Source organism: Mesocricetus auratus, unplaced genomic scaffold, assembly GCF_017639785.1.
Source record: "Mesocricetus auratus isolate SY011 unplaced genomic scaffold, BCM_Maur_2.0 Super-Scaffold_100018, whole genome shotgun sequence".
In the NCBI taxonomy this organism is placed as follows: domain Eukaryota; kingdom Metazoa; phylum Chordata; class Mammalia; order Rodentia; family Cricetidae; genus Mesocricetus; species Mesocricetus auratus.
In genome coordinates, this window is record NW_024429199.1 from 22,372,550 (window position 1) to 22,396,519 (window position 23,970).

The window sequence follows — 23,970 nt, forward strand, 5'->3', positions numbered from 1 at the left end:
GATAGAGTGTACTATGTTCTGGAAGAAGTTAGTCATCTGAGTGATAACAGTCAAGCAGTTGGAGAAGACACACCCAGCAAACCCTTGCTTCTTTCTGTTTATATGTGGCACAGCTATCTTAAACAATATGATCTGCTTTGCAGGAGAAAGCCCGTGGGTGACAGAAGCCTGTGACACAGCCCAGGAGCCCCAGTGTCCAGAAGGGTAAGCAAGAATGGCACGGTACCTCGTCTTCCTTTAGTAACAGGCACATGATGCTGGAGAGGGGTCAAGCAGAATTTCCACACGTTCCTCTCAAAGTATAATCTTTAACAGAAGTTTGGAGTCCTTGTGGATTCACACTCAACACCCATTTGCTTGCTTTGCTGTTGACAAATTACTTTCGTGTATTATTTTATTATAATACAATAATAACTTAAATGTATTTGTTGTTGCATACCCACATTCCCAGGGACTTACAGGCAAGAATGGAATTCAGACTAAATTTACCCTTGCCAGGACTGTTTCCAGTCAGTTAACATCCTGACATTAAACTATCTTCCAAATGAAGGGAGGGGAAGGGCTTCATGGAAAGGAAGGTTCACCATGACAGGAGGACCCTTGTCAAGTAATGTCCACCCACCTGCTTCTCCTCCCATGTGCATGACCATCGTTCCCAGGACTTTGGTGATGCCCCTTGTCACCTCCCCCTCAGGGTGAACTTCCCTTCCTTTCTCCCCTTTGTCCCCTGCCCTCACTTTCCTGGGCCCAGCAGTTAGGGATGGCAGTGGGGTGGCAAAAGATGAAAGGAATACTTGGACTTATGAAGAATCAGCATTTTAAAATAGCGTCATTTTATTTAAAAAAAAAACTGTGAGGAGCCTGACATGGTGGTATGCCAGCATAAGGAGTCCCAGTTACTTGGAAAATGAGGCAGGGGATCACTTGAGCCAAGGATTTGGAAACCAATTGGTGTCTTTCTCTTAAAAAAAAACTGTACCACATTAAACCACAGCTCAGAGATAACATGTCTGGCTATATGACACGTTCTTTGACTTGTGTTAACTCTTAGATTCAGCAGTCTCTAGCAGAACAGTAAGGACATACAACAAAGCTTGCCTACCGGTTTTGTCCATGGGGCTTTGCACTAGGCACTTCTCAGAGCTTTATCCATGAAGATGAATATTAAACAGTATGGGGCTGGAGAGATGGCTCAGTGGTCAATAGTGCTTGCTGCCCTCTTAGAACACCCAAGTTTGGTGCCCAGATATTTTCTAATGTAAGCTGCACCATGCCACTGTATCTTTAGAGGTTACTTATTTTTAATTTGTAATCCTGTGTATGAGTGTGTGCTGTGTGCAGGTACACTCACATGACTGCAGTGGCTACAAAAGTCAGAGGATGATACCGGATTTCCTGCAGCTGGAATTATTTGTGACTCATCTGACGTGGATGCTGGGAACTGAATCCAAACCCTCTGAAGAATAGTATGCACTCTTACCTGCTGAGCCATCTCTCTAGCCCCGATTTTTGTTTGTTTGATTTTCCGAGACAGGGTTTCTCTGTGTAGCCCTGGCTGTCCTGGAATTAGTTCTGTGGACAGGCTGGCCCTGGAACTCACAGAGTTCTGCATGTCTCTGCTCCTGAGTGCTGGCCACCAACACTTTTTTTTTTAAACGTATGTATTTTCTACATATCGAAGTTCCAACAGTCCCAGTTTTTTTCATTTTTATTTATAAATCAAGATAAGCTTCATATATGCTCCTATTTTAAGCATATGATACAATAAAACTTGGAAAGTCACAAGCCTCAGTCACAACTTATAAGACTTAGGATATTTCCCCCACCCCAATAAGATGCCTCATTTCAAGCCGGGCATTGGTGGCTCACGCCTTTAATCCCAGCACTCCGGAGGCAGAGGCAGGCGGATCTCTGTGAGTTCGAGGCCAGCCTGGTCTACAGAGCTAGTTCCAGGACAGTCTCCAAAACAATACAGATAAACCTTGTCTCGAAAAACCAAAAAAAAAAAAAAAAAAAAAAAAGATGCCTCATTTCCCTTCTCAGCCTCTACTCTCTGAAGGCTTCCGATTTGTTTCCCCACGGATCCCTGATTTAGACTTTCCCATCAATAGGACCATGCCATATATCCTTCCATATTTGGCTCTTCTGGCTTAGCACAATGTTTTTGAGGCTCAAACGTGTTTGTAGGTATCAGCTTTCTCTGGGCACGTGTGCAGGGTACTGCCCCTATTGGACATTTGTCCCATTCTCTTGTGTAATTTCTGTTGGCCTTTTAGTGGTCACACATCTAAGAAAGCTGTTCTCACCTTGTATGAGACTTAATGTGGTGTTCTTCTGAGTGATTGACTCTGCACTCGGAATCAGCCCTGGACCATGGCAAGCCACCTTGTCGCGTCTGCCGCGCAGCCTGTGTCTGAGAACGTGTGGAGGGTGTCGGGGATTGACAACACAGAGTCTTGTTCAACGATGTAAAGAAAACTTTAAGCAGGCCCCAAAAAGGTTCAAGGAAACTTCCTAAGAAAGGCTCCCTCCAGGAAAGCTTCTGCTCTGTCCTCTACCCTGGCTGGTTCTTCTCTGACACCAAAAAACTGATCTGGGCGTGGCAGAAGAGGCGGTTAGTCTTTGGACAAGGTCGAGGTCAGGGCGATTTCTGTGGGCAGGCCTTTTCCAGGAACTTATTGCCCCCGGGCATTGTATTGTTTTTAGTAAACATGTTTTTAGTAAACATTGTCTTACAGCTGCCTACTCCCAGGCAGAAGGGGAAGTGGGTCTCTGCTCAAGGTCTGGTGTTCCCATACCGCCTCTCAATTTCATTTCCTAGGACTCCTTTATACCTTTAGACTCAGCATCTAGAACAATGGATTACTCAGAAAGCTGTTAATTTTCCTTCAATAAATAAATATTCTAAGCAACCAAACAAACTGGTTTTCTAGGTCCCCTTCATAACTTGTTCTACAATATGAAAGTGACAGACTAGTAACATTTTAGCTTGACTCAGTCATATGGAGGAAGTGGAAAGCATTTTATTATTTTCTTGGCACCAACATTCAAACTTTTGTTTTCAGTCATATTTGGGTAGCTTATTAGAATGTTAAAGATTTACTCTAACCAAATTTCTTTTTGCTTGTGAGCCTAGCCTTTAACGGCTGAGCCATCTCTCCAGCCCCCAAATTTCTTTAAAAATTATGTTTTTGCTAAAAGCAATGGAATATATAGCTGCCTGAGCACAGAGGTGAAAATTGCTTTGCCATACCCTGCCCCCTCTCTGGGTTTTGAGACAAGGTTTCTCTTCTATAGCCTTGGCTGTCCTGGAACTCACTTTGTAGGCTGGCCTTGAACTCAAGAGATCCTCCTTCCTCGGCCTCTCAAGTGCTGGGATGAAAGGCATGCACCACTAAGCGTGGCATCATACCCATTTTTTCAAGTACTATAATGAAAAACAAATCTACTGTGTTCATAGTTGCTGTTCGTGACAAACCCACATTGAAAGCATCCAAATGCCTTTCAGCACAGAGAGGAATGAGTTGTGATTCATTCATGCATGGAAACTAAGCAAATGTAACAAAGGATGATTTATAATTTTAAGATAGATTAATCTCAAATATTATGAATTCCAAGCAAAAGGTAGTATAGTTCACATAATGTATACTATGTGATTCAATTTATATATAAATTCAATATCAAAGTGGGAACAGCTGTTCCTAAAAGTCAAGATACAGCTTATCCTGGTTGGAGACGGGGTTTTCTGAGGTCAGTAATGTGGGAAGGAATCTGGAGCATTATTCATGTTCTGTTTCTTAATCTCAGTGATGGCTACATGGCAAAGTTTGGTTAGGGAAGATTTATAAAGTTATGTATCTGTCATATCAGACATGTATTTTGTGCAAGCAAAAGTCAAAAAGTGAAGATAAATAACAAGTTTTTGGCTGTAACTCCAAAATTGCTGTTGATCCTTTTATCTTAAATACCAGTCTAGAAGAGTAGAAGAGCTTTCAAATTTGGGGATATTTGTTAATATCCTAAGATATGAGCACAAAGTTAAAGAATGAAGTATTAATGTGAGAAACTCATCACAAACTAGTTACCAAATTTATGTCTTGGGAACATCCAAAAGGTGGTTGAAATTCATCGACTGTTGCTTGACCTAGAACCATTTTCTTATTTATTTTTTAAGTGTTTTCTAATGTAGAGAATGGTAAGTAGTACAAGATCATGGGTAGAGTTTCTGCTTTCCATTTTCAGGTTTGACCTGCCACCTGTTATCTTGTTTTCCATGGATGGCTTCAGAGCAGAGTATTTACAAACATGGAGTACCCTGGTGCCAAATATCAACAAACTGAGTAAGTCCTGAGAGCTGACTGAGTGCAAATAACAAAGCAACCCACCCATCCTTCCCCTCTGGCTGCATCGGTGATTTATGTTAGGCCCAGGTCCTGTCAAGACCTCAAGGATTTACCCCTGTGGTCTATATATTTTCACTAGGGATATATTTTCCTATGTGTCAGTTCTCCTCGCCTTTTTCTTAAGCAGCATGTCATCATTTTGTTTACTTTGGTGTGTTCCATGTTTGAAGGCAACTTCTGAACTATGGAAATCCAGTACATATACCAACTCAAATGTGGCATTTGTCAGAACTGGGTTCCAAGTCTCAGTGGCTGTGACTCAGGAAGACAAAATCTTGAAGGAGCCTGGGTTGCTGGGTAGACCTGGTGTCTATTAATACTCCATCAGGGCCTCCAATGCTCAGGCTCCATGTCTACTTCTGGTGTCAGACTTGGTAGAAACCAGCTCCACCATTCATGGCTAAGAAACCTCAGACAGATCCATCTCTCCCTTGCAACACTAGTTTGTCTGTGAGATGGTAATTTTCTAGTAGGTAGGATTGCTGTCAGCTCACTGTAGGGTTTTCAGTTCTTATTATCACAGCACTGTGCTTCTGAGTTAGGGCACTTGGCCCTCATGAAACTCCATGCAATAACTGAATACTTGAGGTCACAGCCTGAGAGCAAACTCCAGGGCTCATAGCATTCACTGCTCTGCAATTCCTATCTTTCATTTCTTTTTCCCAGACTCTCTTTCATCTCCAAAATTCTCAAATACAACCACAATTTTATTGGTTTCCTGCTTTGGTTTTTTCTTCAAATTATTAGGAAATGGCTCTCTAAGCCTGAGTAAGCGGATTGGATTTTTCTTGCTGGTAAAATGAGAAGACAAGAGCTGATGATTTCTTCGGTTAACCTCATGCCAAGATGGCATGGAGAGGCAGCCTGCTTCTGCCTGCAACACAGCAGCCCCAGGCCTTCAGCTTCCCCACATTCAAATAGATCTTTGGCAAAGAGACTGAGAATTTTCCAAGTGCAGAGCTAGCCACTCTCTGTTGAGCTACTTGGGTATGGAAAGTTAACCAACACTCTCAGTTTTTACCTCATTATCTACATTTATTTGATAACATGGATATGAGACTCTGTGTTCAAAAGGGAATTAATAGAAGGCTGAACAGAAACTGTTTTCAAGTGGGGTTAGTTTATTTTCTCATCCCACTGAGTACTAGAAATGGTGTGTGTGTGTGTGTGTGTGTGTGTGTGTGTGTGTGTGTGTGTGTAACAAATATTTCAGTCTTCTGCTTGAAACACATTTTGTCACATATTTGGTCCATCTTGATAGCCAAGGCATCAAGATCTTACTTCTTAAGTCTGCCAACACAACTACCTCCTTGTTAGTTTCTAGGGAACTGGAGTATTATGGTTTGGATCTGAAGTACCCATCCCCCACAGGCCTGTGTTTTGAATGCTTAGGTCTCAGCTGATGGCTTTGTTACAAAACATTTGGAAACTTTTGCAAAAAGTTTGGAGCCCAGCTGGAAGAAGTAAGTCAGCAGGTCTTTGGAGTATTGTTCCTGGCTTCTTCTTGCCTCTTTCTTGCACTTCCTTGCTGACAGGAGCAAGAGGATTTCCTCAGTACACATTCTTGTGTGTTCTGCTCAACTCACAGAACCCAGTAGCCAAGGGCTGTACACTGAATCCTCTTGAGAACATAACCCAAACTAAATCATGCTTTTCTTGTTGTTTAACCAGGGTTTGGTCACACTGACAGAAAGGCAACTATGGACTAAGACTAGATATTATGATATAAGGTCAACATTATGGTAGCCTTGAGGTGAAATGGGCACCACTCTTAAGGAAGTCCAAGTCTCTAGGATCCCATCAAGCTACAGAAATTGAACTACAATCCTTGTAGAAACTGAGCATGAACTCAAACCACACAGCAGTGAGTCATACCAACAACTACTAAGTGTACAAGAATATGGCTCCCAGACTCATACTGTAATGGGCTTTATGACATTATATCATATTAGCGTAAAAGGCTGTAGACATAGAATGGCTAGAGACACATCAAGAACTTTTCCAACGAGATGGAATGGATTTTCCTTGGGTTGGAAGCTGCCTTCCTGGAAAGTTAGGTGGGAAACTGAAGCTAAAATAACACTACAAGTATCTGGTAGACAGTAAAAATCCAGCAGTTTCCTTTTGATGGATTTTTTGGGGGACTCAAGTTGGCAAGGTTGGCATTTACGAACAGTAGGCCTCTTCAGTTCTCTGTGGCAGGCCATCTGCTCTCTGCCTTCTGCTGTATTTTGATAAGAACAGTTGCGACTCGATCTACCAACCTATGAGACAGTTGTCTACAAGCACGATGTTTACAGAGGACCTCTAAAGTGCACAAATTTTACACAACAAATTTTGTGTAAATGGGTTCACAATTTGATAGCCTTTTCCATACCGTCTGTGCTCTTAAATCAAATCGAGTTTTGTAGTTAACATACACTTGGTTTTTTAAAGCCACAATCCACCTTTTAATGGATGTATACATTTCACATGATTATTGATAAGGAAAGATTCCTTGTTTCCATTTTACTCATTGCTTCCTGCTTGACATTGGTTCTTTTGTGCTTAATTCTTACAATCTGCTTTGATATTTTTCATTTATTTCCGTACACATTTTCTTTGTGGTTACTATGGCAATTTATACATATTTTTGAAGGTTTTTTGTTTGTTTTTGTTTTGTTTTTTGAGACAGGGTTTCTCTGTGTAACAATCTTGGCTGGCCTGAAACTCACTTTGTAGACCAGGTTGGCCTCAGACTTATTGAGATCAGCCTGTCTCTACCTCCCAAGTGCTGGGATTAAAGGCGTTCAACACCACCACCCAGCCATATTTTTTTATCATATTATTATAACCACCTATTTTAATTATGTCCAAACTCCACAGTTTTCCCTCAGCATGCAATATAGCTCACATTCTATACCTATGCATAGTCTATATCCATCATCTTATCATTTAGTTACAGTTATTATATTATTTTGTTTACCTTTTTATGTTGGAATTAAATATGATTTGCCTACTTGCATAGAATTAAGATATTCTGTATTTGTCTATATGTTTACCTCTGCCCATACTCAGCACTCAGCATCCTTTTCAAGGCAAGTCTAGTGCTAATGAACTCAGTTTTGTCTGGAAAATTGTTTTTCTTCTCTCTCTCTCTCTCTCTCTCTCCTTTTTTCACTTTCTCTTTTCTTTATCTTTTCACAGATAACTTTTTCTGGATAGAGTGTTCTTGTTTAGTAGGTTTTTACTCTTTTTCTTTTAATGCTTTGAATTCATTATTCTACTCACTTCTGATTTTCTTCTGAAATAAAACAAAACAAAACTACTTACAGTCCTACAGAGATTCCCTGGGAGTGCTAAGCAACTTTTTCTCTGATGCTTTCAATTTGTTCATCTTTTGATAATTTTATTGTGATATATAATGGTATGGTCTTTTAGGTTCCTGTCTTCTGGGTTTCTGTAGGTGTTCTGGAATTGGATGTATATACTCTTTCCCAGGTCTAAGTGTGTTAGCCTTTATTCCTTTGAATAAGCTTCTTAGTTCTTTCTCTTCTCCTCCTCCCTTCCTCCTCCTACTCCTCCTCCTCCTCCTCCTCCTCTTCCTCCTTCTCCTCCTCTTCCTTTTCTGGAAATCCTATGATGTGTATATTGGTCCTATTAATAGTGTGTTGTAAGATTCTTAATCTTTATTTTCTCTTTGTCATTATTTTTAAATTTTGTTCTTCTGTATGAATAATTTCCATTGAAATCCTTAAGTTTTCTGGGCATTTCTTCTTGATCTAGTCTGAATTTGTAGTTCTCTATGAAAATTTCAGTGAAGTTATTACAGTTTTTGATTGCTGAGATTTCTGTTTGGTAAATTTGAATACTGTCTATATCTTTTATGACATTTTGCTTTTGTACATGTATCAATAATGTGAATCTTTGCAACAGCTATCTGCTTCATTACGGTCACTCTCTGAAAATTTGTCTTGTTCCATAACTATTACTTTTTGGTTTTTCGAGACAGGGTTTCTCTGTGGCTTCAGAGACTGTCCTGGAACTAGCTCTTGTAGACTAGTTTTGCTTAAACTCACAGAGATCCACCTGCCTCTGTCTCCCGAGTGCTGGGATTAAAGGCGTGTGCCACCACTGCCTGGCTATTTCTTTATTGTTTTTATTTACTAATTATAGACTGTATTCATGTCTATAATTATATAAGACAGTCACTTCTCTTAGTCATGGTCTATTAGCCTTGTATAAGAGAAACTTAACAATTAGCCTGATCATTTAGCTAGAGGCTTCTCAAACCCTCATGTTAGATTCAACTTACTTCTTTGTTCTTAGGGGATGTGCAGATATCAAATATTTATGAGATCTCATCAAAACAAGCAAAACTAAAACACAGTTTCATCATCATCATCAGACATTCCTCTAACTTTCTGACCCCAGGAAAAAATAAGTTGGAATCCAAGATTCTTTGCCTGTTCTCCTTGTGATAAGAGAGAGGCAGCTTGCTAATTAGTGTTCTAGAAGAATCCACTGTCTTTGCTCTCACTGACTTCCAGGCAAGTAGACTGGTTCCGATTAGTGTTCCAAGGCAGGTTTGATGATGAATCTCAGTTGTCATCTTGATGAGCTTTAGAGCCATCTGGGAGATGGACTTTTGGGCATGCCTGTGGGGATTCTCTTGAGCAGGTTAGTTGGTGTCGGAAGACATACACAATGGGTAGTACCATTCTCTGAAGTAGAAATCTGGACAGTACTGTGAAGAGAAAAGACAAGACAAAACAACCCAAAAAACCCTGAGCCAAGCACAAGTACAAACTGTTCTGTTTCCTAACTTCGGATACAATGAAGCGAACTACCTCTTGCTGGTTTGAACTCCCCACAACACAAGACTGTGAGCCAAAGAGAACCCCTTTTCCCTTAAGCTGCGTTGGTTGGGTATTTTATTTCAGTGTCAGGAAAAGCAGAAACCATTCCTCTGAGGACACCATGAAAGAGATAGGTGATTGGACATGATCCAGAGGAAGCTCTGAACTCCTTACTCACTCTGGGCTAAGGCAGAGTAAGGAACTGGGGTGAATGTGCACATGCTAGCTCAGTCCTTCTTGTCCTCTTTGATCCCTGGAGAAATATTGCAGACTGGGTCACCCCAGTTCTTCAAGACAGATGAGGTAGAACCTTGTCACCTTCATTTTAACTGGGAAGTTTGTGTGGTCTAATTCTCTTTCTCCCTGCCGGGAGCTGGAACCTAGAGGTTCCCAGTGGATCATCTGGGATATGGTACTGTGCTGAGTGAGAAGCAATTAAAGCAGTTACCAGATGGCTCTGCTTGCCATTGCCTGACCTTCAGGAGTCTTGGAATAGGGTTCTGGAGTTCTTACACAGGGGATTGATTCAGTTGCTACTGAATGGCTGTGCCTGTGGTGCAATGAAGAGGAACAGGATTTCCTACTCTTTCAAGTTCCCAACATCACTCCCTCTTTAGTCTTTTCTTCGCCCTGTGTTATGGTCTTGGACACATACTTGCAACCACTGGGAGATCAACACCCTACAGAGCTTACAAGAGTCCACTGAGTTCTGGATAAGACATAGGTTAGCCCATTTGACTACTCTCTCCAAAGGGTATAAGATGTTTGAAAAGTGGAAGGCACATATCTTGAGTTTGTGGATATTGCTGAGAAGTTTGTATGACATCAGTTTATGGCATACATACATGCCACAAAAACAATATTTTATCAAGACTGCTTTAAAGCTCCAATGTGCCCATTCCTTGACTTAGTCTGTTCCTCATTTAGTTTTCTGTCCTTAGAGTTGTAAACACTGTAAGTCATTTTTGGATTGTTTTTCTTTCCTTACTTGTGCATGGTGTATGTGCTTGTGTTTTTGTGTGTGCACATGCATAATGTGTGCTTGCGTATATAGAAGCCAGAAGTTGATATCAGGCATTTTCCTCAATGGAATTCCATCTTAATTTCTGATAGAGGGTCTCTAGATGAACCTGGAGCATGTCAGTTTGCCAAGACTAGGTGGCCTGTGATTTCCAAGGATCTCCACCTGTGTCTGCCTCCTGAGACTTGGAGTTAATGCTGTACATGGCCATACCCAGTTTTTTTATGTGGGTGCTGAGGTCCAGGCACAGTTCCTTATGCTCATGCAGCTGAGACATCTCCTCATCCCAAAACTTGCTTTCTCTGAAAATGTTTCTATAAGTAAATTATGTGCACAAGTAAGATTTTTAAGCAACATTTAGTAAGTTCTTAGTCAAATCAAAACCCTGCCCTGAGAGCCTTTCTTTCCCCATGGAAGCAACGCATCATGTCCTCTGTGAAGCATTCTATTGGATCGTAATTTCCATTCAGAAGAAACACTGCTGGGAGGTCATTCTTTCTGCAGTCTGTCCTCTAGTGCCCGGGTTAGAAAACATGACGTAAAGCTGTGGCCTGGATCTGAAGGTAGTCACAGATGTGTCCTGTTTGGAACATTATAACCAGGGTGGTGGCAGTTTAACTACAGTTCATTTACAGCCAGTATCTATAAGCATTTAGAAACTCGAGCTGCCCCATCCATGTTCCAAGGAAATAAAAATAGGAACTAAGTCTATTTTCCTGGTATCATTGTTTTCTCTCATGTCATCTTTTCATGATGAAAGTAGACTAGATCTCATCTTATCATAGAACTTCATAACCACCCAATTTATAACATACTAAGGAGGCGACACCTCCACCTCTCCTTTTCCCATCAAGGGCCCTGCACAGTGGACTCAAAATGGGTGGGTTCCCAGGAGAGTCTGAAGGGGGAAACTTCTGGGTCCTATTAGAAAGAACACCAGACAAAGGCTGGGAAGTAGCCCAAGCTCGTGTCTGTTTGGAAGGACATTGTTTTCAGCTGCAGAGCATGTGGCATTTTGGCCGTCAACCAATTTCACTTTGTGTTTTAACTTAAATAGAATCTATAATGGGAGAGCTGGCTTTCAGGAGAGGTCACGGCACTTGATATGGAAACATTCCATGTGGCCACACCGCTGTAAAGGAAATGGCAATGCACTCCCCCGGTGCTGACCCTCTCTCACAGGGTTACTGCTCACATTGAAAACGGAGGAACAATGGGAACACAATTAATGCCATACTTGGTGGAAAACAGCTTACAGGAAGCTTCATAGATCAGATGGAAACTGCACCCAAAATAGTAAGCAGCAGAGTGAACTCATGCTTTGCCGATATGACTTGGTGGCATGGGTTTTTGCAGCTGTATTCTTCAAATGCCTTTTCAGGTGTGTAGGTAGGTCTGATGATCTTTGTCATGATGAATATTATATAAATATGGAAACTGTCAGCTGAGAGCTAAATGCTTTGTAGAAACCATTACTGTAATGATCAGACACATAAAAAGAGGAATTCAATGAAAGTGATGCCAGTAGTGTGTAGTTTAGGGTATCTTAAAGGTCAACAATCTGGGGCTCATGGGATAAATTATGGTCAATTGGCTTTATATCATTGGATCTGACATATGCTAAAACAGTTTTTTAATGATTTAAAAGAGAAGAAGACATCTTGCAGCGTATAAAATTATATGAAACTCAAATTTTGATGTCCACCGAAAACATTTATTGTACGTCGGCCACACTCACTTATTATGGATTACCCACGGCGTCAAAAGCAGAGTTGAGCTGCTGCAGCAGAAACCACGTGGCCCTGCAAAGCCTCCTGGTTCCTCTCACAAAAGAGTCCACTCATCTCCTAAAAATGGACTTCTTTTAGTAATGGACAAAGGTTAGAGGTTAGAATTCCAACCTCTTTCCATCTTTAACCCACTTTTTAGTTTTCTGGTCTTATAGAAAACATATCAGTGTTTAGTTATACAAAAGTATTTCTGAGAAAGAAACAACTTTCTAATCCCTAACTATATTTTCTTGCAGAAACATGTGGAATTCACTCAAAATACATGAGAGCAATGTACCCTACCAAAACTTTCCCAAATCACTATACTATTGTCACGGTAAGTGCTTGGTCCTGGTGGTAAGTTGATACCATAGACAGGAAACTGACTATATTACACAAAAATATTGAGCAAGAACTGGCCAAGCTTGTGCCATGGACTTCATAAGAACATGTGTAATCGTACGTGACTGAATTCAGGTCAGAAAGGCATGGTTCAGTGTGAGGTCAATAGAGTGCCATGAGGCATTCTCAACCAAAAATGCCTAGCAACCTCTGTCATGTGAGAAATATCATTCTCCTGGACTTTTTGATTGTCCTTTACTTAACTGAAGGTTAGCTGGGAACAGTAGGCAATATATAAGGACAGGTACTTCTATGTGGAAAAATTTAGTCTCTTCTGTTTTTTTCATGATTTTTACTTGATAGAATTTTGTTTCATAAATGGACTCATTTCAGCCGGGTGTTGGTGGTGCATGCCTTTAATCCCAGCACTCGGGAGGCAGAGGCAGGCGGATCTCTGTGAGTTCGAGACCAGCCTGGACTACCAAGCGAGTTCCAGGACAGCCTCCAAAGCCACAGAGAAACCCTGTCTCGAAAAGCCAAAAAGAAAAAAATGGACTCATTTCAGTGAGTGACATTTTAAAAAGATTAACAACCAAGGCAACTGGATTCTCCTCAGTAAATGAAAAAAAAAAAAGGTAACAAAGAGTTACCAAGCACACAAGAGTTGTGTTAGTTCCTTTGTTCTTTGATGTGACAGCCTATCTGATATAATTGAAGCAAGCAAGGAAAGCACACTTTGAGGGGACACACTCCACCATGGTAGAAGGCTTGGAGACAGGAGGGAGAGACAGACCAGTTGGCCAAGTTCATGAGTAGTCAGGAGAGAGAGAGAGAGAGAGAGAGAGAGAGAGAGAGAGAGAGAGAGAGAACAGAAAGTAGGGCAGGATAGGGATACAAGTTCTGACATAGCTGATCAAGGTGCTTGTCTCCAAACCTGACAACTTGAGTTCTATGCTCAGATCTACTTCTGTCTTGGGGGTGGGGTGGGGTGGGGCATGCAGCCTGGCAGTACAGACTTTGAAAGGAATTCAATGGAGTTGGCATAAGCCAGACTTTTCTGTCTGGAGCAGGTTAATAGGAAACTAAACACTCTCTCTTGATGGCTTCCTTCTTTATTCTTCTTTTCTCTCATGTTCTTTCTCTGCTGTTTTTACTGTATACTTTTTTCTACAGCTTATATATCCCAATAAAGTTTTTCAGGCAATATAGGAATTACAATATGGTGACATTCTGTTTTTCCAAGTGAATGATTGTAATAAATACAGGTAAAAACATGTTTTTTTATCTCCCTTACATGATTATTTTACATATCATAGGTAAAAAAAAATTATCCCAAGAACCCATTCATTTATCAACTTGTTATAGATTAGCTGTGTGGGATAGCAAGCTATTCTAGTCAGGTCTTTTACTGAGCAACTCCTAAGATGGAACTCATAGGCCTTAACTGTGAAACACATCCTTGTATTTTTTTTTATTATTTTATTGTTTATTGTGTATACAGTCCTTTGCCTGCATGCCAGCAGAGGGCACCAGATCTCATTCAAGGTGGTTGTGAGCCACCATGTGGTTGCCAGGAATTGAACTCAGGACCTCTGGAAGAATACTCAGTGTTTTTAACCGCTGAGTCATCTCTTCAGCCCCCCTTGTATTTATTTTTATTCATCAAAACTCTGCATAGGCTACATTATTATTATCAAATTCGACAGTACAGACTAGGGAGAGGTCATCTTCTTGACGATCCACAGGTTAAAAATGCCCAGTAGAACGGGATGTTTCCAAGAGATAAACACACTATATTATAGGCAGTGGAGATCTCCCCATATCCATTCACACCATGCTAAATACCAGAGAAAGAGAGCTGTAGCAAACATGTAAAGGCACAGCAGAAGCAAAAGATATTCCAGGGTCTGCAGTCCTGTGTCCTTGCCAAAACATGATTGGCCCATCAGAGAGTTTCCTTCTGGTGGGTGACACCTGGAACTTCAATTGCCACTAACTGCTCCACTGACATGGATCCACCGAGTGAAAGGAGAGAACCTGACTCTTGCAAATTGTCCTCTTGTCTCTTCATGCTTGCTGTGGCGAGTTCATACTCCCACAACACAGACACAGACACACACACACCCCCCCCACACACACACAGACAATAAATATATAAATAAGCACACACCTCCAGACCCATACCCAATGACCCACTTCCTACTTCTTCCATGAAGGCTGTAGGTTTCACAGCCTTCCAGAATAGTACTATGAGCCAGGAACCACATGTTAAAGCAACTGAGCCTCTGTGGAACATTTAACAGTGAAACCACAACAGGTATCAATGTCAGTCATTTGCTACTTGATGTCAGTCATTTGCTACCGAAGCCAAGAAACAGACTTGTAGGATAAGGATCTGTATATTTTCCTGATGTTTAGTTTTGGAGCTAGACTTTTACACTGAAAAGTATGACATCCTTTCCAGGTATGAGTTGAGATCTGTTGCTATTGCAACCTGCCTGTGTTTTACTAAAGTACGCTTCTTCGTAATCTTATTTTTGTAATAAATAATATAGGGCTTGTATCCAGAATCACATGGCATCATTGACAACAACATGTATGATGTGTACTTCAACAAGAATTTTTCACTTTCTTCAGCGGAGAAAAATAATCCTGCCTGGTGGAGTGGGCAGCCGGTATGTACCATTTTCCTTGTGGTCTCCAAGCCTCTCTTTCCCCATAAGGCTGATTCTGGTTTCTCAGTTTACCCTGAGGTTTCTCTTCACCCAGGTAGTTTCTAGTGCCTAAAGATGTGAAGATTTTGCTACTATTGATTATTATCATTTGAACTAAAAAACATTTGTGGTTGTTTATGTTGAAATTTGGGTATTGTATCATCAATGTACTAAACTCAACTTTCTCAGAAAGATACCCATTTCCCCCATGCTGTTTTGCAATCCCTTCAGAGGTGAAGAGTTATGCAATCTTATCAGTGTGAGGGAAATAACGGACCTTACTACGTGTTTTATTTTTGAGGCCGATTGATTATAAATTCTAAGTTACTATAAAGAAAAAATTAATGACTGTGAACAAATTGTTGGTCAAAATACTTGTTTGCAGTAAGTTATAGTGTTTGTACCTAAGCAGTTATTATCCAGTTGACTTTCACTCTTTACAGATTTGGCTAACGGCAATATATCAAGGTTTAAAAGCTGCTGCCTATTACTGGCCAGGATCAGATGTGGCTATCAACGGCTCCTACCCTACCATGTACAAGAATTACAGCAGGTAGAGAAAATGCTTCCAGATAAGGATCCATCTAGGCAGAGATGTGTAGAATAATTTTTCTCATTTATTTATTTGCCTTAAAGATTTTTTCCACTTGTTTGGTGTGTGTGTGCTGTGTTTAAGTGTGCCATATATAGAAATCAGAGGACATATCTCAAGAGTTAGTTCTCTTCTTTTATCATATGGTTCCAGAGATTGAAACCAGGTCATGTGGCTCAGAGGCAGGCATCTTATCTGTTGTAGCTTCCCCTTTCATGCTGTTTTGTTACTTAACCCTGACCGAAAACAATTTATGGGAGAAAGGAGTTTCCTTAAGCTCACATTTCCTGATTAAAATTTGTCACTAAAGGATGCCACAGAGGCAGGAGCATGAGAAAGCTGGTAGTGTCATATCCATAGTCGAGAGCTGGGAGAGGATGCCTGCATGCATGCTCACCTGATTGTGTGTGCTGAGCTCAGTTTCTCCATCCTTCATTAATATTTTCTTTCCAAGTGGTTCTAGGTTGACAATGAAGTGTAATAACCATAGCCCCATCCCATTGTCCCCTTTCTTTTTCCTTTTAGTGTTAGTAACCGAACCCTGGGCCACATGCATGCTAAGCCTACACTTTACCACTGAGCGGCACTCTGGCCCCATTTTGTCTTAATTGTGATCATAATTCCCTGCTTGCAGTTATTGAGGCCCAAGATCTTAAAGCTGTTCTCTTCTACCCCTCGTCCCGTTGGTCAGTCCCTGCTTTTGACTCTACTTCACAGACGATGCAATTGAGACTTTTGTCACCACTCCGCCGTGTACTCCATCCCATTGCCTGCATGGTGGGAGCTCCTCGCTAGACACCCTTCTGCTTCTTATCCCCTCTGATCTATTCTCATTCATCAGTCAAAAGGGTTCCCTTAAAGCATAAGTTCAATGACAGCACTGTTTTGACCAAAATTTCAGTGGCTTTCGATATGCGCACTCTGTATACATCTTCCAGTGCGTATTGTTGGAACGGAGCATGCAAGAGTAGCAATTGTTGATAATGGGTAGTTTTCATTTTAGTTGTGGAAAATCAAAGGAGAAATGAGTAAGGAGGAAAGAAAGAAATCTGTCTGGATTAGAGAGTTTGTTGAAAGTCATTCTAAAGCAAGCACTGACAACGGGACCCTTTGAGTATGCCACACCCCTTTCAGTGTTCTTATCATGTTCTACAGAATGAAAACCTGGGGCTATTAATTTTCCTCCATAAGGAAGAATATATTGGAATTATTTGATTACATTGTCAAAATTTTTTATTCCAGTTCTGTACCATATGAAACAAGGATCTCTACATTGTTAAAATGGCTGGATCTGCCCAAAACTGAAAGGTATTCCCCTGTTGAAGAGTAATCCATTGTGATGTACTTACGGGTGAAGCTGGAACTTTCTGTACCATCACTGATGAGTTTTCAAAACCTTGGAATTCCCTGTCTGTCCTTCTGTCTTTCTCCCCTTCCTTCCTTCCTTCCTTCCTTCCTTCCTTCCTTCCTTCCTTCCTTCCTTCCTTCCTTCCTTCCTTCCTTCCTTCCTTCCTCCCTCCCTCATACCTCCCTGTCTCTCTCCCTTCCTTCTTTCTTTGTCATTGTTTGTCTTTTTCCCTCTTCCTCCTCCTGCCTCCTTCTCCTTTTTCTCCTTCCAACCCCTTCTGGCATTTTGAGAGGTTTAGTTTGAAACTCACTATATAGACAAGGTTGTTTTGAACTTCTTGCAATCCTCCTGCCTCTGCCCACTGAGTGCTGAGATCACAGGTATGAGCAGATGTGTTATCCTTTCCAACTGAAACCTTCTCCAAGGCTGACTAATTCATTAGAACATCAATGATTGTGAAGATTTGGAGATGGCTAGAATTAAATTACAATTTATTTTAAGCGATATGTAACCCTATAAATAGCCACTCCTTGTTTATCTCTATGTCAGACCTAACATCCTGCAACTAAAATGAAAAAAAAACTTGTGGAATATGTTAACAAGACTCTAGTTTTCAGCCACGAGTTGGTGGTGCACGCCTTTAATCCCAGCACTCAGGAGGCAGAGGCAGGTGGATCTCTGTGAGTTCGAGGCCAGCCTGGTCTACAAAGCAAGTTCCAGGACAGCCTCCAAAACAATAAAGAGAAACCATGTCTCGAAAAACCAAAAAAGAAAAAAAAAGACTCTAGTTTTCACCAATCGAAGGGCTAAGAATGTGATTAATAGCTTCTAGGATTGATAGCAGAGTTGTCTCCATTTTTTGCTGCAACCCACCTCTCTGGTGTTCTCATCAATGTGTTTGAAACGTCTTGATCCATGACACTCTCAGTTCTAATACTATATGAACTTCGTGAAACTGCTTCCATGTTGGAGTGTAGAATTTGAGATAAACTAAATCTGTGCCCTGGGGCCAGGGTCACACACATTTGGCTCCACGATAAACTCTTATCACAATTCTGAGGTGAGAGATGTGTTTTGAGTTGACCAGGCATATGTCACTATACTAGCTATTGGCATTGCTTTCAATGTGCACTTTTCAAGGATTATTCCTGGGAACAGGTGCTCGGAGAGGGGGCTTGTTGATATTATCTATAAAGGTAGATAGAGTCAGTACGTAAGAAGAGAGGCAGATATCAAAAAAAGAGTTGAGGCAGAAATGTTAGAGGCTCTCATACCTGTTTTTGAGGACAGACTTCAGGAGCAGAGAGGGGCAGGTGCAAGACCCAGGCCACAGCCTAGAGTCAGAGCATATGGAAAGAGAGTGCCAGGTAATCAGAAACCATCCCATTAGAAACCAGCTGCTGACAAAGGAACTGGGCATAGAACAGAGAGTCAGCCAAAGGTCAGACATCAGAAAGTGGAAAGGGATGGGCACATTGAGAGAAGTCTTACCTACAAGAGCAAGGTATGTTTTCACAACTAAGCCACAATAGTGCTTATTCTGGAGAAGTATTATTTACTTTCATTAGGAGACCCGACTCTACTCTAGCCAATCTTCTGGATTGAGGGCCTTACAGAGAAAAGAGTAGGAACAGCCAGCATGCTCATGAACTACAAGATGCTTAAATCCTTCTGCAGGTTTACACTAAATGGTTAATGTCTTCCTTTCTCTCAATTTTACCCCTAGACCCAGTTTTTATACCATATATGTGGAAGAACCTGATTCTGCAGGGCATAAGAGTGGACCAGTCAGTGCTGGAGTAAGTTTTTTTCTTTGCTTGTTTGTGTTTTGATTCTAAACAAATGGAGAATCATTCATCTCTAACCTACAAAATAAGACCGAGTTCTTAAAATCTCTACCAAATACACATGTTTAAGAAATAGATGAGATCAAATACTCAAAGGGCCTAAAGTCAGCATTTTAGTTTAATAGTGACATAGTTAAAAGTTCTGGGAAGGGTAACTGCCTGAATAACCATATCTTGATACTTTTTATTGACAATCTGATGAAGACTTTGATGTGGCCCTGTTAACCCACATACCGAGAACTCATGGCCAGATACTACATGGGTCACTCAGCACTGTAATGTGGACATTTCAAGTGGAGCCACCTGTCAGATTCTTGTGGTGTGCCACAGCTGTCTACCATACCTCCTGTCACTCACAGCTCTTCACAAGCACCTCAGGGACTGATTCCTCTCAGAGCCCTCATAACCACTGGAGTGGCTGCTAATACCAGTTTCTTCATTAGCTAGACTGTTCTCACACAATTTTTCCACATGGCTATTGTATTCGAATTCTATTCTCAGGAAACAAAGCCATCCTGTTTTCTAAACCCTAGTGAACCTCTGTGGTTTGGGTCAATATGTGAAGCTTTCAAAGCTCCCAGGTGTAAGATGCCCTATGGAAACTCATCTAACAATTGCCTCCACTGGAATGTAGGCATGTTTGCTTGGGCCTCCTTTGCTATTTACCAGTGAAGTTCCTTTTCTTTTCTCCTACTAAACCAAGATGGTTCCTAATGTGAGGCCCTGCTCAGTGCTCACCACCTGAGAGCCTCTTTATCCTTCTGGCACTATCCTGAAGAATGCAGCATTTGACACTTACTCTGGTGTAACTTCAAAACCCTCCTCCTGTTCATTCTCTAAGTTTAACTGGTATCTATGCTTGCTGCTACAGGTTTGATAAGATTAATCATTTGAGGAGGATCACTGTCCTGCATTTATCTGCCTCGGCATCTGACTTAGATTAGGTACCATTAGCTGTTTCTTTCCTTTTCTGTGCTCTAGTTTTAAAAGTATCAAGTTTTACGTTTTAGGAGTAATCGCAGAAAGTGCAGCAAATGAAGAAAATCTGGTTCTTAGAGGTGTCTATGCAGAGGCCCTGTTCTGGTAGATGGGATTGTGGATTGCTGGAAAAGAGTTTTAGTCAGGGTTCTCTAGAGGAACAGAACCAAGGACACACACACACACACACACACACACACACACACACACACACACACACAAAGTTTACAATGGTAGTGACAGCCAAATCACACGGGAGACACTGAGAACTCAGGAATTACGCTGTCCTGGAAGCTGGGTGCCTCAGTAATTGGAGAAATCCCAGAATGGCTGTTTCTTGCTGAGGAGCCACAACAATCAGGCCATAAGGCGAGATGCCTCAGTGTTCTCAGTCAGACACTGAGAGCCTAGAAAGTGAGAAGCAGCAACAGGGCAAGTCAGGTTGCAAGAGCTGCCCACTGTTGAGCTGGGCCTTTCTGCATGGGTCAGACAATTCTAATTTGTGCCAAAATGACATCAAAACCAGCCACATTAGAGAGTCTCCCCTGAGTAACAAAAAAGGAAACAGAACCTGCAAATGGTGCACTAGAAGGAGCTGATTATGTACTACAGGACCCCATGGAAAGGCCATATTTAGGTGGACTACTGGCCCCCTTCCACAAGTGGACAGCACCATAATGGTAAAGAATGATTATAGTAAGTACCCATTATGGTGAGCTCCTCTGTGTTGAGTACGGTTTGAAGTGCAGTGTGACTAGTACTTTGCATCCCTACCTAGGGCACTGGGAATCAGAGAGAAGGCTATAAAGAAGCCTAGAAAAGAAGGCAAATACCCAATCATGCAAATCTCTGTAGGCCATAAAAGTGTTCAACAACAAGTACTGAGGCATCGTTATTAAGAAAGTGGAATGCCCAGTTCCATGTGTATTTAGAAATCATTTTTATTGGGCAAGAGGAATGCAAGAGAAGGAAGGAGAAACATGCTAGTTTCTGCAATACTCTAGAACAGAAAGGGATAGTCTTGGACCAGGAGGAGGCCAGCATCAAGGATGGAAGAAGGTATGTTTGAGATTCAGTTAAAGGATAGATGTGTCATGACTGGGTGTGAGATGGGTGAGCGATGATGCATTTCTGCTTTCTGTCATATGCAAATAGGTGAGTGATAGTGGTCCCACTGATATTTATAAGCCTACCACAGGGGGGTGGCTGAGGGAGGGAGGGACTCATTATGTAATTGAGGTAACTATGATGTCCAAATGCATGTAAGTTTCCAAATGGCAGTCAAATATGTATTGGAAACTGAAAGCAGATAAAGAGCTGGGAATTGGTAGTATATAGATATGCTCAGAAGTGGGAAATGTCATAAGGAGAGAGTGAAGAGTGACAAAAGAATAGAGATTAAGACAAAACCTAGGTAAGACCACAACAAACAGAAAAAAATGGATGGAGAAAGTTATATGGCTTTGCAACTTTAGGATTATCATCATTATTATTATTTGTAATCACATTTGATTCAAAGTTCCTAAAACCTGCCAATTACAAACACAAGGGCTATTTCAGTATGCTTTGGCCCATGCACTAAGTTGAATGCTCATTAATTTGTAGATTTTTCACTCATTAAAACCCATCTTCCTCTGCTACTCTGAAGAGTTTCTGGTGGGTCTAATATTGTGCTAGGCAGCCCTGGGGTGGAGATGGTAGTGCCTTAGTATACAAAGCTTTCTTGAAAGAATAAAGAAAGTAACGAGTTAATACCACATGATTTTTTTTTTGCTGCTAAAAAAAGACTTTAAGAGTAATATTTTTTTAATTACTAAAATTTTGATAGCTTAAAGGATGTGTAATGGAAAGGTTATCCTTGAGGGGGCTTAAGGAAATGATGATTTAGAAGGCACTGGGATTTGGAGAGTGAGGGAGCCATAGGAGCCCAGAAATTTGTTTTTTTCTTTCTTCCTCCTTCTTCCCTTTCTTCTTCTCCTTCCCTGATCCTGCTCTCCCCTCTCCTTTTTCCCCTCCTACCTTTTCTATTCTCCTCACTCACCTTTCCCTCCTCTTCTTTTTCTTCCTCCTGTTCTTTCTCTTCTTCCTCTTCCTCCTCAATCTCCTCTTAGTCATTTTTCCTCTTCCCCTTCCTCCTCCTCCCTTCCTTCCTTTGTTGAATGAAAATTAAAAGACCCAGAGACTAATATTGGGGTTCAAACCTCAAGCTGAAGAAAACCAAAGTAGCAGGCCACTAGCTCTTATCACTACCTCAGGCTGAATGGGCTGCCTCTCCTCAGTGTGGTGGAAGAATCCTAAGACTAAATGTCTTCCTATCCTCAATGTGACTGGAGAACAAATCCCTTCCTAAATTCAGTGTGGCTGGAGAATGGATGCTCTATACTGAGACCTTCTTCCTGTCTTATATACCATTCATGAGTCCTGGGATTAAAGGTGTGAGCTATAATTCTCTTTTAGACTGATTCACTCTTTTGAGATGTGGGTGGCCTTGGACTCACAGAGGTCTGTCTACCTCTTAATCCTGATTAAGGTGTGTACCACCACCTCCTAGCTTTCGGAATTAAAGGTGTGTGCCTGGCTTCTGTGGCTTGTGGCTGACTTTGCTTTCTGAATCCTCAGTCAAGCTTTAACAAATCATAAATAATAGCTCACCACATCTGCCTTCCCACAGAGTCTTACTATGTGATTCAGGCTGTCTCTGAACTCTCAATCCTCTTGCCTCAGCCTCCTCAGGGCTGTTTGTTGTCATGATTGCTTAACATGGAAGATGAAACACTCACAGTAAAAGTCACCTGCTACTCATTACCCAGTAAGGAATCTTTACATCTTTAGTAGGATGAAAAGTTGAGAGGAACAAGTTGTTCTGAGGAGAACATTAGAGACAGACTAGCTTCAATGTTGATAATGTTCACACACATGGCAGAATTTCAGAGTGCTGGCAAGGGCCACTGTAGAGAAACACATGGATAGGGGTTATGTCTTGGGGAATGGTGGGCCTTTGGAGAGCATAGCTGTGTAGAGCTTCCAGCCAGCTGGATCCTCTGCCTCTTTGAATCCAATTTTACAAATCAGAATCTGCAGATCCAAAGCATACTCACTCAATTTGGTCCTAGCGTTTAACCCATGACACCAGGACTTCATGTACCATTCCAACAGTGTCCACTGTGAACATGAACCATCATGATTACAGACAAAGCAAACTTTTCATTTTCTTTTCTTCCTCTGGTACCAGGGACCCATCTCTCTGTATATGCATGCAATGCAAAAGAGAAGCCATGCTTTCTACCATCCAAGCCACAGCTATATGCACTCTATTCCTTTTCATTCAAGTATTCCCAACACTGCTTACTTTTTCTTTCTACAGAGTATAAATTCCTAAAAGATGCTAAGGTGAGCTAGGAGACATGTGATGAGTTAGGGTATATGGCTCTTGCCCTGCAAGAGCTCATATTGACCTTGGAGGAGAGAGGATACAGGCATCAGTGATTTCAAGACTGGGGAAAATCCAGTGGCAGCAATTTAGCAAGTGCTCGGAGAGAACTGACTCCTGGTGTGCTTGGGAGACGTGGATAGGATGGTGATGTGGAAAGGGATACTGGAATCTGGGACAGTGACAGACAAACTAGACTGTAAACACCCTGAAACTGACAGTCACATGAGTGAGCATCTTGGAGTTGGTGACAGATTAATGTAAGACAGATCATAGGTTGGTTCCAGTCTTTTTGTCTCTTAGCAACTGTGGGCTGTGAGTATGCTAAGCCTTTACAAGAGGACATTTCACATCCATGAGTGTCTTCTGTGAGGATTTCATGTGAGAATTACCTAATGTCTTTAGCTCTGTCGGATTTGTAAAATGTTGTCTCTAAAGAAGAAAACAAAGACAATTGTTGTTGTAATAGTATGAGAGACGAAACACATTTCCTCGATCCATTACTATGATGCTTCCCTTTTCACTAAGGAATACTGAAAAATGACAACTTAGAAATTTCATTAAACTTTAGGTCAGTTCAATGTACTATTGTAATAAAGTAAAGAACATTGTAAGCCCGAAGACTATAAACAGTTAAATGAAAATGAACCCCAATTCACTAGTTCATTGTTTATGTGACTTCATACAT

At 41.3% G+C, this 23,970-nt stretch overlaps 1 protein-coding gene across 1 annotated transcript in view; it reads left to right on the forward strand.

Annotated features, from left to right (window-relative positions):
- Nucleotides 1–23,970, forward strand: part of Enpp3 (ectonucleotide pyrophosphatase/phosphodiesterase 3) — a 67,681-nt gene that overhangs the window by 13,969 nt on the left and 29,742 nt on the right. The window contains exons 5-11 of the mRNA XM_040728183.1: nucleotides 144–204; nucleotides 4,243–4,340; nucleotides 12,289–12,368; nucleotides 14,929–15,048; nucleotides 15,531–15,640; nucleotides 16,922–16,987; nucleotides 18,754–18,826. Coding sequence (XP_040584117.1) covers nucleotides 144–204; nucleotides 4,243–4,340; nucleotides 12,289–12,368; nucleotides 14,929–15,048; nucleotides 15,531–15,640; nucleotides 16,922–16,987; nucleotides 18,754–18,826 — 608 coding nt within the window. The remainder of the gene's footprint in view (nucleotides 1–143; nucleotides 205–4,242; nucleotides 4,341–12,288; nucleotides 12,369–14,928; nucleotides 15,049–15,530; nucleotides 15,641–16,921; nucleotides 16,988–18,753; nucleotides 18,827–23,970) is intronic.